The sequence below is a fragment of the Molothrus aeneus genome, chromosome 9 (genome assembly GCF_037042795.1).
Source record: "Molothrus aeneus isolate 106 chromosome 9, BPBGC_Maene_1.0, whole genome shotgun sequence".
Lineage (NCBI taxonomy): Eukaryota > Metazoa > Chordata > Aves > Passeriformes > Icteridae > Molothrus > Molothrus aeneus.
Window position 1 is genome coordinate 12,464,576 of NC_089654.1, and position 15,538 is coordinate 12,480,113.

Below are 15,538 nucleotides of genomic sequence, written 5' to 3' on the forward strand. Positions count from 1 at the left end.
TGTTAATAGCCCTTGGCCAACCCTTCCAGACATCATTTCTACTCCCAAATGGATAACTAATATATAACTGAACCTCAAAATAGGTACAAGTAGAAGAACTTATGCTGTGTCTATAGAGTTTAAAAGATGGAGATTCCAAAACCACCAGGGGTACAGAATAAAGCCCTTACACAGGTCTACTCCCACTCAAAAAGCTATGATGCCAGAGGTGGGGAAAGCCACCTTGAAATGCTCCAAAATGGGAAGGAGTTTGTTGCTGACAGAAATTACATGCTAATCAAAACTGCAGCCACGTCACCCTGGCGACAAATACTCATTTCCATTCTACACACTTATTACAGGGAGATTATTACTCTAAGAGTGTATTACAATAGAAAAGAAAGTCTTCTAGGGCTTCTTTTTATTCTCTGTTTTTTTTTTCCTCCCCCATTTTCATATCTTTTATCTCTGGGGTTTATATTTGTCTTTGCCTCAATCAGTCTTTGGCTGCCATGTGTGTGAATGTTTGTCCCTTAAAGCTTGAGATAAACTCACGTTCCTATTAAAAAGTTTAAATACTTGTTATAAATAATTTCTCCATACTTGTATGCTTTGATCTAATCTACTGCATAGTTTTAGTTAAAATGGTTGTGGTTCTAAAGATTACAAATATTAGGAGGAAGGAATAAATTGTAGAAATTATCTTCAGTTTGCAGCTTGTTTTCTAACGGTTTAAAATGCTCTTTCTTTGCTAAGTCCATCTAAAGAGTTTCTGACCCACTTCTTTTCATGTACAGTCACCAATCTAATAATAATAATAATTTTGAGATGGGATCAATAAGGCCATTACTTTGCACTTAGTACTTCTAATAGACCTTAGTATTAATAAGCAAACACCTTCAGAAGTAGTGTTTCTGCTTAGGCAATCAGAGAAGAACTTAATTTGTACTCCTGATAAACACTTGAGCTCCCTATGCTTCATTTTTACTACAGATTTACAGCCCAAGGACATGTCTGAAACAAGGTGCCCTGAGACAGCTAACCATTGGTACAGGAGGGGTTCTGTTCATCATTTACATGCTGTCTCAGAAGCGTATTACACTATAATCCAAACCACAAATCTCCTGGGTCCCACTCTCAGAAAGGAAAACCACCATTTGGGTACATGGGCATTTGTCCTGACAATGATTTTAATGGTTTTGTGCAATAATTTTGTGGTGAATAGCCCTCCAGAGAATTGGTATCCATGGTCTCCTAACTGTCTTGGAAAATCTGCAAATTCAATGCTATTAGTAGATGAAGTTTAGGATTAAAGGTAAACTTGAAGCTGCTAGATTTTTCAGCTTTGAATATGATGATTGTAGTGCCCTATCTGGTTATTCTAGAAAAAAAATGATATTTTCTTGTCAGACTTCTTAATTAATATTTTTTTTATTCTTTCTCTTTAGTTAGCTGTGGGCAGAATGGAAATACTGGGAAAAGATTGGCTCCTGCAATTAAAAGGACTGCCTGAGTGGCACTACTTTGGAAAGAGTAATCTTTGTCATGTTGAAGCCCATGCAGTGTACTCAACAGGAAGGCTGGACAATGGAAACAGAATTGCTACCAAAAATGTGCTTTCCACAGAGAAGACATCTGACACCAACTTCTTCTTCCAGTGTCAATGCCTATTTTCATAGGGTTTTCCATATTTTCATTTACTACCTGGATAGAGCATGAGCGAAATACCTAGGTACCTACACCCTTAGAAAATATCCCTCTTGAAGTTCAGGCTTCATTTTGCTGTCAAAATAAGCTGTCAAAACCCTCAAAAAACCCCTGGAGCTGCTGAAGCACCTTGCTGAAAGCAGATTGCCTTTCCCCCCATGATCTAGGAGCACATTGTTATGAAGAGACGCTAAATGAAAGTATGCAAATGCTGTGAAACAAATTAGCACAAAATACTTCTATAACACACAAAAAGTATCTGAACAACCACAGGGCTCTTTGCTGTTCTGCTACAGGTCTTAGGCAAAGGAGTGAGAGAAAAAGCAACTATCTGGCTGCTCTCCTCATCCATAGGAGGCCTGCACTGGCACACAGGCCTGGATCAGCTTCTAACACCTCCCTTTTTCCTTTTAATTTGCAGGGACTGCTGGAAGATCTGGAGCGCTCAAAGAATGTCTACAGGCCTCAGAGTCCAGCTTGCAGGATTTGCTTCTGCAGCCAGCCAGATTTACAGCAAAGCCACTGCAGACCTGCTCTGCCTCTGTGCTGTGTACCTGAGATCCCCACTGGGCACAGCTCAGCTGGAGCTGAAAACAAGGTTACAGATGCCTGCTCTTGGGGCATTTTGTATGTTTTGATAATGCGATTTTCGTGTGCTAACCCTACAGAGATACATCACTGTGCATAAATCTTTTCTTGAAGGCAGATGAGGAACAGCAATGAGAGGAATAACAGCAAAACCCCAGCCCTTCTGCCTCCATGGAAGAAAAGATAAGGTTCAAAGAGGAAATAGGAAATTGTAAACATAAATCTAAGAATTGTAAGAATTTCCTAGTAAAGGATGATGTCTTGCCCTGATTTTATTCATCTTATTAACCTGCTGGATACCAGGGCTATCTGACCCAGAAGCCCTGACCCAAGGGAGGTCAGGGTGCTTTGCCTCTCAAAATCTGATGTACTCACCAGAAGGGTGAGATGGGGAGGCATAGCCTTGCAGCTATATTGGCAGGTTGTTTCCAGCTGTATCCAATATGCAGTGGAAATTTGGTGTGAAATTTGACCAGAATTATACCTGATACTTTATTGAGCTTTGAAACGGATAATGCCTTGAAATAAAACTGTTTCACTGGCAAGTTATACGCGTTAGGATCTTCCACTTCTTTTTTTTAACAAATCCTCACATTATACCAAATAGCTTAAAAAGGAACACAGCTGTAACTGACTTGACCGTAGGTGCTGTGAGGCCTCGCTATTGCACCTTCTCCTTCTGTTAGCTCAGCTATCACTGTCAACACAGTCATACAGAATAAAGCCCCATTACAGCCAGAATGGTTCCTTAAACTTTATAGCACTTAGGAATGCTCCTGAGACACCAAAAACATCTCGATTCAGAATTGAACATGTAATACCTGCCAAATTTGCGGGTTTGAAACCACTTCCAATAGGAATTAAAAAGACCCTCTTCACAGCTGAAATAGGGCTATCAATACTTGACTTGTCTGCCCATGTGAAATAGCAGGTTCTTTTCTCTGACGTCGCAATTTAGTTTAAAATGGCTTTGATGATGACAGGGTACATGCGAATGATAAAACCACAAAGATGACAGTCTAATCTTACAAAGATGACCGATCACTGATAAGAGATTAAGTCACACAACGTTTGAAAAACCAGATTATCTGTCTGCCAGGATGGTGTCTGTGTAACACCTCCTGCTGAGCCATGCTGAGATGCCAGTGACACACAAAGATGCTTCTCTGTAAAAACCAGAAATGCTTCACAGAATTTCACAAACCATTGGGATAAAAGAATGAGAGTAAGAAAAAACTCCTCTGATATTATATTGAACTTTTTTTGTCAAACATTCATTTTTCAGACTAGTAAAGTATTTAGATGTACAGCATATAAATAATTTAGAGGTACTATAAAAAGGTCTAAATTAGTCAATTCTGCCCTATAATTAGCACTCACAGCTATGCTGGCAGTGGGTGGGTGATTATTAAACACCTTTTATTGTTGGCTTTATGTACTACAATAAAAAATTAAAATTATACTTACAAGAATTATTAGACATGCTGGTCCTATAAAACTCCATATAAAGTTATTCTTAGTGCTGAGCCAACATCTGAAAATTAAACAGCAGAAAATGCCTTGAAATGTGCTTTTGTGATTATTGTGTCTGTCTGTACCATGACTTGGACACAGAAACAGTGACTTACACTTCTGTGGTGCCATAGTACTTGTATCCCAGTGCAGCAGAGATTCCAACGACCACGGCTGGGCTGACATAGCCAAAGACATAGAAATTCTTGTGCAAGAAACCCTTGTTGTAGATGACTCCCACAACTATAAGGTAGAGGTGAATACCTTCAATGCACATCCATGCAAAAGCAGCCAAAAGGAAATAATGGAGTAGTCCAGCAGTAATTGAACAGAAGAGCTAGAAATTCAATCAGAGAAAGCAGGAGTCACAATCCTATTAACAGGCTTTCGACAATATATATTATAATATAAGAGTACATACACAGCAACTGAGTGACCTTAAAGTGGGGATTCAGCCCAGTTGTAATGCTGGTTAACAAGAACTTGGCCTACACCCATTTGTACATTTGCTCATTAGTGTTTTCTGTAGGAAATGGTAAAATAAACCAATTCCACTTTTAAGATTATTTTCTGTCTTCCCATAGGTGGTTTGACTAGGTTGATCCTATTGTTATAGCTGAGTAGTCTATTGGCTTGTTCTAAAGAAAGTTAATTTTTATTATTTTGATAACATTGTAATTAGGCATCACAAGGAATTATTTCTGAAATAACTTTTGTTATACAAAGTGTTTGTAAAATGATATTTTTCAATCCATCAATACTGGAGTGCTATCTCAGGAATAGCAGCTCATATTTTTTCAAGTGATTTTAAATCCTATTCAGCTACTTACAGTAGGATATTTTGATAATTTATGCATAATTTTATTTCTTAAAACTAATCAGAGTTGCAAAAATCAACGCCCTAGCTTTCTGAAAAGCAAAAGGGACAGGTCAAGACCTCACATGTGGTCCTCCAGCCTACAGCTCAATATCTCAGAAGTCAGCTTGGGATTGCAGCTCTGGCCTGATTTTAGAGAAAACTGTTAACCTTGGGGCCACCAGTGTGGCTTTATACAGCATCCTAAGTGAAGTGAAAATGCTAAACACATTGAGATCACAGTCTCAGTAAAGGTGACAAATTTTAAGTGAAATCCATGGAGCAAAGTCAATACACACCAGCTACACATCAGATGAAGGCCCTGCCTCTTTAAATGACCATTTTGTATTTCCTGTTACTGTACTGGGAAGGCAGGGTCACTATTGTAGGTAGGAAGTGTGGGGAGTAGAAAGATCATATCTTACACTGTATATTTATTTTGCAATACAAAATCAAGGCACAAGTGAATACTACCCACCTTATTATTGTTCATATTAATTCCAATCAGAAAAATAAGTTCTGCCAGGAAAAGGCTGCAGCAGAGGTTTTTGTGAATTGTTGTTCTAGTGCTTTGAATTTCACTGAAGAACCAGAAGGTGAAAATGCACATGGAGAGGCAAATCAACGAAATAATTATTCCTAGCTGAGTGATTCTTGTAAGAATGCTATAATTTGTAACACCCTGGGGGAAAATTATAATATAGTATTTAAAAGAACAGCTTTGTAACATCTCAAGAAAGACCTCATTCTATAATACAGCTCTTTTCTACAAAATATTAATCAAAACTGTTTGTAGAGTTTCACTGGAAATGTACACTTTGGATAATCTAAAAAGTATTGGGTTTTTGTGAGACAGATATAATTCTAGGGGAAATTAGTAATAAACTGTATATATTCCTGCTCTTGCATTTTCTGATATTTCTTAAGGAAACTTTTTATTAACATCAGTATCTCCTAATAAGATTTTCAAAATCAGATCATTTCAGTGAATGACAAATACACTGGCAGTAGGACATCTATTAATATGACACAAATATTTTCTAATATAAAAGGACTTATCACAGCAGTGACTTAGATAAGCAAAACTGAATAACTGTCTTACTGAATTTGCAACATGATCAAAACAAGACTCTGAAATAACAATCACTTCAAGCAAATGCTATTCCAGATATTTAACATGAACTTTCTCCTGAGAAACACAAGATACTTCAACACTGGACGTGAATATTTTCTGTATAAGAATACAATTTCTTTTGCTGTTTGCTATTTGAACAAAGAAACTGAAATACATGACTGTACATCAGCAAAAGGCTGGTATTCAGCTGACCATAAAATGTATCCCAGTATTTTTTACTAAATAAAGGATGAGAGATTCTTCACCTCCCAGCCTTTCTTTTCAAAATAACTATATAGGTACCTGCAAAGGTTTTAAATTTCAACTGAAGACTTAGGATGCTATTTAGCAACCAGGAAACAGCCTCTATCAGCATGAAATTCACAGTGTGAGAGAACTGTCTCAATACAGTATATTCATGCTAATATTCTGCTTGCTGTCAGTTCTGATACCTTATAAAGCTGCCTCCTGAGGCAGGACCTGAGCTCCTGCAGATCCCCACTGAGACCCTAGAAATCTATGGAGCTTCTTAATAAAAGAAAGACATAAATTGAATGGCCATCCTCCCAATTTTGTGCTGGTCGGGAGTGCCCATGTTTAATAGCCATAAACTTCAGAATGATTATGCTGCTGCAAACTCTCCAGAGAGAATTTAAAGCAGATTTTTAGATGCCAAGGTTAGACAAATGGGTGGCAAAGTTTTGAGAGATAGAAATTCAGGGCCATATGGTTACTGACCACCAATGAATGGCAGATAAATCCCACAGCAGTATTAAAGTGAGATGTAAAATGAAATGCAATGCTCCAAAAATAAGCACAACAGACTGTGTTTTTGGAACAAGATACTTTGCTGCATCACTGCTCTGTAATACTGCAGAAAGGACATAAGGAAATTCAAACACATATGGGAGGAATTTTGTTTGCTTTGTGCACAATAAATTGTGTGTTTGCTGAACAAAACCGAGAGACAACCTAAAGGGGGGGTGAGTATTCAGGTTGCACTAAAATAAAAACATAAGGAATGAAAACAGAAGAAAGTATCAGGTAAAACACTAAATTAAAATAGCACTTACAACGGAGCCACCTGAGGACATCAAAACAGCAAAATGAGTCAGATGATTACATTTGCATGAGATATGAGTGGAGTTGGAATGTGTCAGCTCACAGCCTTCTGTAGCCCAGTTGCCATTCATTGTGTCTGAGTAGTTCCAAAATGCACATTTAATGTCTTTATCTGCAGTCTGGAACAGAAACAAGATGTTCTGCTGATGGCAAAAGGCAGGATATTTCCCATCAAGAGACCTTTCTTACGCTAGACCGCACAATTCATTAAAAAATGCTTGTTATCATTGGAAGGTTGGGAAACAAAAAACACATTCTGCAAGGCCTATTCCAAGCAATTAAAATGTGGCTGGGGATGGAAGCAATTTATTCACACAGCTAAAACCCCACCAACATGTAGTCTAATCAGATTACTGAACCCTGCTGGCATCTGCAAAGATGTTGGAATTTTTACCTATTGAAAACATTGTTATATATACACTTGCACCTGCTGAACATGGAGTAGACTCCAAGGTTACAGCCACATTGCTTACCCATTCCAAATGAGCAGTTCAAAAACTGAGACTTATTCCATGCATTTTACAAAGCAATCTGGGATAAAGCCAGGGTCATATCACACCTGGTATATCACCTGCTACACAACAGTGATGAGTAAGACCATTAGTATTATTTAGTACAGTGAGTGCTTACTAAATCTAGTCAAAGACTAAGTCTCCACTGTAATATAGGCTTTCTAAATATATGCAAATTTATATAAAGGTGATTTCTAACTCAGAAGGGAAGTAACAAATTTAAAAGCTGTGTAACCAAGGTTAGCACCTTGTTCCATTGCTCACCTCTCTACAGAATTGCTTTCTTGTTATGTTTCTGATGATTCTTTGTGTTGTGTAAGGTGATTTTTCACATTTGATTCAAGCCAGCAAAAATCTGTATTTGCTGGAAGTAAACCTCTCAGTTTTAAATAAAGGTGTTCAGATTTCAGAAATAACAAAGCTCCAAAACTATAGGTTCTGCTATTACCCCCTAATTCCAGGTTACCTTTTTTGCATTAACCTTGAAGCATTACTTTCCTTTTTTTAGTATACATGTTTAACTGTCTGATAAACTTTCAGAAAGAAAACCCACCTAAATACAGAACAATCAAGATCCTGTAATATTCTCTGGTTCAGACATCTACATTTTATTCATACTACAACCCAGCAAAGATGGCATCATTGCCCTTGCTTAAGTCCCATAGCAATTTCCCTCTGTACCATATTTAGTATATTGCACTTAGGATGTCACATTTGAGATTAATCTTATTAGAGTAATAAACTGTAACTTCACAACAGCAAACAACAGAATTATGTCTTAGTTCATCATATGCTGCAGGTATGCTTACATCACATAAAATGATTAGCTAATGCTTTGTTTTACTTGAAGCTGATAATAAAAAACCCCCTTACCTTGGCATACTTTAAGGTAAATGTTATTTTCTCGAGCTCATAGAGTGTGGGTGGATTTGAGCTAATTGCAACAGCTATAACTGCAGAGCTTACTGTCTGTCTCTGCTCGGAAGGGTCCTTGGAGGAGAGGTTTTTGGGTGAGGAAAGCAGAGAGCCGATGTTGCTGTACCGTAGAAAGACAACTGCTACAGTGCCTATCAATCAAACACACCATGGTTAGGAGTTTGTGGGGTTTTATGGAAGAACAAAATTGAAGGCATTAAGGAAACAATAAACAATAGACATTATTGCTGCTATTGCATAAAATATGCAAAGCAGATGGAGTCTTTGTGGAATACTTATAAAAATGTTTTAGAGACAATGAAATATAGCTTTATTTAAAACAATGTAACTGGCATTGGAAATAAAAATGTGTGTTCGCACTGGTAATACTAATTAGATATATGCATATGTATTTTTCCTAGAGTAATGTATGCTTGCTGCTGTTCTGCAACTGGTTACACATGTGGTGTCAACTCTTATAAACTGAAATGTCTCTGACCTAAAGTAATTACTGGACTTTACTGAAATACCTGGCTTGCTTTGACTTCCATTGGACCCAGGATGGGAAAAAGAAAAAGGTATTTTAGGATTCAGGGATGATCTTAAAAAATGTAGAGATTTTCTCCGTCTCCATATTTTTAGATACTGATATGAGTCAAGATACAGATTAGATGGAAGATGAAGGTTTAAAAAATCTTTTCCATGTTTATTAAATTATGTGGTATAAGTCCAGAGCTGTTTAAACACATGTATTTATATTTAGTGGCATTTATTTATATTTAGTGACTACAGTAGTTGTAAGCCCTTTCTGTAGCACTCTGACGTACAAGCCAGATCTGAATCCTGCTGGTTTTGGTACTAAAGATTACACATTCTTGCCCCAGTGAGCTACACTCTGAAAAGAAAAATGCACCAAATTTTGAAGGAGAAGTAGCACAGAGAGTTGAAGGAGCCAGTCCAAAGTCACACAGCAGATCTATGCAGAGAAAAGGATAAACTCAGGTCTGTAGTACCAATGCCCAGGGTGAAAACTCATTGGACACTCACTGGGCCACTGGATATATTAGAAATATCAGTCTTGAGACAATCAAGGAGAAAGGGTGATAAAAATTCCTTATCTTCTTTGTAATTAGCAGTGAGGAAGTTCAGCCTTGGAAAACGGCACATTTGGCTGTTTTCTGGTGGGTAAAAGTCTATCTAAGGTGTTTTATTAACCCACCTACTCTCCAAACTTTGTTTCTTACCATTTGGATGAGGTTCCTTTCTCTTCTTTGGAGAGATCTTTATGTAATCTCCTCCTGTGTATACATGAGGGTGGATGTGTTTCATGTGGTGTGAATCAAAAGCAAAAACCTTGAGTGCTGTAAAACAAGAAAAATACTGTACAAATCATGACTCCATTATGGCCTGCCAAAATTTAGAGTTGGGTTAGTAAGCGTGCTACGGGATTGCATAATTACTATGAATTTTAAGACTCTATCCTTGTGCAAAATATTTCAAGAAAAATGTCATTAATATAACACGTTTGTTTAAACATCTATTTTTTTTTATTTTCATGCATACATTTTGCTTGCATACTTTTTACTTTTTCTATGAAAAATATAGTCTCTTATTTACCTTGCCTTAAATTAGGTACTGGAAAAAACAATGTAGGTTACTTTAGGAAGAGCTATTGCTTTATTAAAAATGTATTTCTGAAAGGGGCTACAAATCACAATTATAAAAAGGAAAGCACAAAATTCTCCACTGAATAATAACGTTTGATAAAAGCCAACTTTTGAAAAGTATATATTTTATGGTTATCTATCCATGCTACCAAATACACATTGCACCATGAACTAATGATGTGTCTTGTCAAAAAGCAAACAAACAAGCATCACCCCTTAGGACAAAAACTACATTAGAGACTATTGAGCTCTTTACTTGCTTCATTACGGTGCTGAGTTTCAATCACCCAGGATGGGAAAAAAAAGAAGTCAATAGGGCTTCTTTTAAAAACAAAACAAAACAAAACAAAGCAAAACAAAATGAAACAAAACAAATCTAAAAGTTGACTGACGGAGGAATACCACTCAGCTAGACCATCTGCATTGCTTATAGCACAGCACACAAAAATAATATGAGCTATTCAATAGACCAGATGTCAGAAAATGTTTGTAAGGGCATAAGAAATTGTTTTCTTTGGCTGGAGTTTTGTAAAACTCATAGTTCAAGAGCTTGCACCAAAAGAGCAGTGGAAAGAGAGGGGTCATGTTGTAGCTCTTAGCCTAAAATAGTTGTGTCTGGCACATATGAGACCTGTGAAAATTTTATTCATGCTGAAAAACAATAACAAAAAATTTTTGTGTTTAGGTCCAGTTTGGAAATGGGCTCATTCAGTTTACCATTTTAGAACAAAACCAAGGAATACAATCATTAACCTTTCAACACAGGAATTCCTCTCCATTCTCTTTATCAGCTTTTTCTGTCACCTTGTTGACTGATATCTACAGTTCCACTGGAGACTGCACCTGAATCCTCTCTTGCTGAGTTTCATGGCCTCAGTCCTGTGCTCATGAGAGCCTCTGCTTTCAAGCAAAGGAGGTGTGGGGAGGGGGGCACAGGGGCTTTAGAGCCAGCACCTGGCACTGCCCTGCACCTGCTGCAGGCCCAGAGGTGCTCTGCAATGACATGAGTCTCATTCTACAGAGTCTATGTCGAGGAACAAATCCCTCCCTTCTTTTTCATCACTCTAATTTATTTTTGGAAAGGTGAGGGAAGAACAGATGGTTTGACCTGCCTTGAGACCACAGTAGGAATCTTACTCATCAAGTCATCATATAAAACAGCAAGCTGGTGAGAGACAGTGAAGGACTGTACAAAATCTAAAATAAGAAATCAGATCACATACAGTTTGGGGACATTCAGAAAAATAAAGATGAAGGAGTGTCCATTGGCAAAGGAATCAGCCATGCTTTATAAGGATTTGCAAAGTGGCTGGTCAGCCTTACTCTGCTCTCAGTGGAAGGAATGGTAAAACTATTATTACCACAGCAAAATCAGCAGGTATTGGTGGGAAGACAGCAGCACACAGGGAGAAGGGAGGTGAACATAATGGTGCAGTTGAGACTAACCAATTCTCCTCCTGGGGAATTTCTCTTAAAATGAGAAATTCCTGTTGAGATTAGGTCACTCAAGATTAAACTCACTAGGTAAAATCTTTATTCCGAGTTCATTTATGAGAACTGCACTGAACAAGAAAGAGTAAAAAAAAAAATCTGTAGAAAGTAAGTCCAAATTTTGTTCCACTGGCATTTTATATACACATAAGATGCATAGGATAATTTTGTGCTTATAAAATGAATCTAGACTGTGTGAATGTGGCCATAATGAGAGATGTAAGGAGAATATCAAAACAAGTTCCTACAGACTCAATTTATTTTTTTGCTCTGGACTCAAAGGTTTGGTCTTTGAAAATTATGATACCTACACTGAAAGTCAGGTGTTAGTTACAAAATTAACACCTGTTTCTTTCACATAACACCATTTCTAATCTTTATAATTGTGCTGAAAAACTCCTCAGTTTAATCCACACCTAAAGTATACCTTACAATAATTTTCTTTATCTTACCTATGTCACTTGCATTAGCATCCAGCTGGGCTGTCCTTTTGAAGCTCTGTGACATGAGAAGTGTGGCCTGCTCTGCAGTGTGCAGCAGCTTAGTCAGGCTCCTCCTTTGCTTATCTACAGGCAGAGCTTCCCAGGCTGTAATTTTGTCTTTTTGTAAAAAATTGTTCACTGTGTTGACCAAAACCTGTAAGTAAAAGCATGTGTTTGAGAAGAGTCATAGGCTGCCTTTGGAATAAGGACAAACCCCACAGCTCCAAGGCTTGATCCACTCACGGTAATGGTGGTGTTCTGGAGGGCTTCATTGTCAGAGACAGGGTCACGCATGGTGTTCCACGGTGAATAGGACAGTGCTTCAACATATGAAATCACTTCTACAGGTAAAAGGGGTCCTAAAGTATTTTTATTAATTTCTTGCAGCTTCTCCAGAGGTGTTTTTAAATGACTAATCTGAAAAATGCCAGAATTCATATCTTAATGAAACAATTAAAGCCATATTTCTGCACATGAAAAGGAACCCAATAGACTGATTTCTCTTAATTAACATACTGGTTTATAAGACACTTGTGAATAAACACTCCTACCCAATCAACAGGTTGACCTATAAATTATTGATATTACACATCTAGTATAACCCTCACAAACAGCCACAATTAAAACATGGTGTGCTATCATTACATATTTTTTTCCCGACAGCAGCTAAGTTTTATTTATCCTGATGATCCAAAGTGAACTAGTAAATGTTCTGCAAAAAAATACATTAAATATCAATTATATGATTATTCTGCTTCTGTATTAATCTATTGACTTTTCTTTTAAATTTAGCTGAAGAAAAGGTGGGAACAGATGGGAAGTATTTGTATTTTTTAGTTGTTTTTTATCAAATGCAAATTATAAAGCATGTAGTTGAGTGAACTGTACTGCCTATTTCTCCTTCAGTGCTTCAGCTTATAAACTGCTAAATGCACTTACATAAAACAGCTAGTTTAAAATATAGGCAGGAGAGTGTGAGATGAAGATTAACCTTCCACATTTCAGTCTCATGGCTGAATAAGAGAAGAATTCTTAGTTCACAATACTGGAATCTAATTAATAAAACACCCAACATCTGATTTTGTATGATCTCCACTCTCTGTTGTTGAACATCTTTTACGGGGCTTGCTTTGTCTTTGACTGTAACTCACCAGAACTAGAAAAACAGGCTAAAAATCTGACAGTTATTTACAAGAAAGGATTTTTAATTATTAATTTAAGTTTAGTTTGAGTATATCTTTAAAAAAAATCTCACTCTAAGATTCTGCAGTAACATTTACCATGCCTTTGCACCTAAGGTATTATATTTGATATGATGCATTACATTGCAGGTAAAGATAAAAACTATATTAATACTACATATTTATATGTAATACTAGGTTAATAAAATACTTTAAAATAATATCTTTTTGAATCCAGTAACTGAATCAAATTGCTTAATATCAAATGTAAACATATACAATTGCTTTAAATTTATTTATGCTTAGCGTCATTTATCCTTTAAAATTAGACAATACTGTAGCTGTAGAATAGTGGATAGTGCATTCATTAATATATTTTTTATTGGTTTCAGGAATCTCTTTTTCTGGTGAAAAAAAATATTTTCTGGTGAAAAGTACTCTGGCCACAGAGTATTTGTTTTTATAAATCCTGTATCACTTTACACACTTGTCTTAGAGGAGTAAATAAAGCAGCATACCAAGATGCTATGGCTCCCTTTTCTATTTAGTCACTTGTTGACATCACTTTTGTAAGCTATCTTGCCTTCCTTCTGAGCAAGCAAATAATTGCACATCAGTAAATGCAGCAGTGTGTAACTCCAGAAATTACAGAAACAGCTGAGTGATTACCACACTTCTGAATTTTTCATGCATCATGACTCACTTTGGAAAGAGAACACGCAGATTCCCAGCAAGTTATTATCATGACTAGAACATACAACCCAGTTCAAATAATTTGAAATTATTAAAAAGCCTTCTGTCAACATGCTTAAGTTCAATTGTATGCTTCAAGCCTTTGTTAAAAACTGTTTAAGAACTATTATATTTGAAATAGCAGTTTCAAACAGAAACAATTAAAGGATTTGAAAATTAATCTACAAACCAGTGCTACTTACTCTGGCTAAAGTTCTATTAATATGTTCAGCTATACAGTCTTTGAATAACTCACACTTGGCCTTTGGATTTTCTGTGAAAACAAAAGGGGAAACTAATTATACATTGCAGTTCAGTCAATATTCAATACATACTAATTGCAAAAGCTCTTGTCTAGGTCATTCCCCAAACCACCAGCATTCTGAATTTATGCACATAAAACAGAGCATTCCATTCTCAAACTACAATTACAGACTTTATCTTGGCTAAAATTATAGCACTGGATTGGAATAAGCGGTTTTATTCAGGTAGAGAATTTGGTCCCTTTTATGGGACTTCCACAGGTGGGGCAGAGAGAGCTCAAATTTACAGAGAGCAGTCCAGATCTGACAACTGTGAGGAGGTAACCATTATTTCAGATGGATCTCATCACACTGTTTAGCAAAAATACATTTACAAAATTATTCTATTCTCAGGAATTGTAGATGCCACAGCCTTGCCTCTTTTTCATGTCTTGCTGATTAATCTAACTGAAGATAAATAGGCACTGGTGGGTTTCTCAGAAGATGTATCTCTATAATAACACAGAAACCTTTATAATATCATGTACCTTGGCAGGAAGTGCCATCATTTGGCTTAAACTGCAATTTTCCTGTGGATGGTTGATAACCTTCCTTACAGGAGCAGCTAAACCCTCCATCCATGTTTTCACATTTTGCATGATCTCCACAGGCAACACTTCCTTCATTGCTGCACTCATCTACATCTGCAAATATTGTGAGAAATTGAATTTTTATTAAGTATGTACAGAATAACACCTTGCTGCTTTGTTGATAATAGCCCTGCACACTACAAGCAGTTTCATAATAAAATTTCATGTAATAAAAAAAGCAACAACTAAACCCACAATCTCAATGGCAAAACCCCTGCCAATTATGATAGTTAAGGATTAGAAGGATAAATCATAATTGATCATATTTTTATACCACCACTTTTATTGCTCTATAATACTACACTGCTCGTGTTTTAAAACCATATTAATTCTATCATAACAAAATGGTTGGCATGATGCAAATCATCTGAAATCCATTTTTCAGAGATTAGACTAAATAGATTTTCTCTGCTCAGTTAGAAGAAGAAAAAAAGCCCTACAGACTTGTCTTTTAAGTTGCAGCTTTAAAAAGACACTGCAAAAGCTCAATCTGTCCATCTTGTTAATCTAAGAATTAAACTCTGTGCCCTTCAAAGTGCTTGGCATATCCTTTTCTTTCTTTTTTTTTTTTAATCCACATTTAAATTACATTTGCCTAAAATGTCTTTTTTGCTTCTAAATAAATTGCCATTAGGTAGACAAGTTCAGTAACTGGGTGGGGCATAGTCCAAGAGTAAAACCAATGAATTCCAGTAAGGGAATCTATGAATTGATCAGTTTAGGAGAGCTGGGTACTAAATCCCTGGCTGGAGTACTGATTATTTTGCATTATTTGGCTGGCTAAGGAT

General features: G+C 36.7%; 1 protein-coding gene across 1 annotated transcript in view; it reads right to left on the reverse strand.

The window, feature by feature from the left end:
- ADGRL4 (adhesion G protein-coupled receptor L4) overlaps positions 1–15,538 on the reverse strand; it is a 72,663-nt gene that overhangs the window by 14,815 nt on the left and 42,310 nt on the right. Inside the window, exons 4-13 of the mRNA XM_066555570.1 lie at positions 14,649–14,804; positions 14,062–14,132; positions 12,189–12,362; positions 11,916–12,099; positions 9,550–9,666; positions 8,264–8,457; positions 6,830–6,997; positions 5,121–5,324; positions 3,903–4,123; positions 3,742–3,808 (exon numbers count right to left, since the gene is read on the reverse strand). Coding sequence (XP_066411667.1) covers positions 3,742–3,808; positions 3,903–4,123; positions 5,121–5,324; positions 6,830–6,997; positions 8,264–8,457; positions 9,550–9,666; positions 11,916–12,099; positions 12,189–12,362; positions 14,062–14,132; positions 14,649–14,804 — 1,556 coding nt within the window. The remainder of the gene's footprint in view (positions 1–3,741; positions 3,809–3,902; positions 4,124–5,120; positions 5,325–6,829; positions 6,998–8,263; positions 8,458–9,549; positions 9,667–11,915; positions 12,100–12,188; positions 12,363–14,061; positions 14,133–14,648; positions 14,805–15,538) is intronic.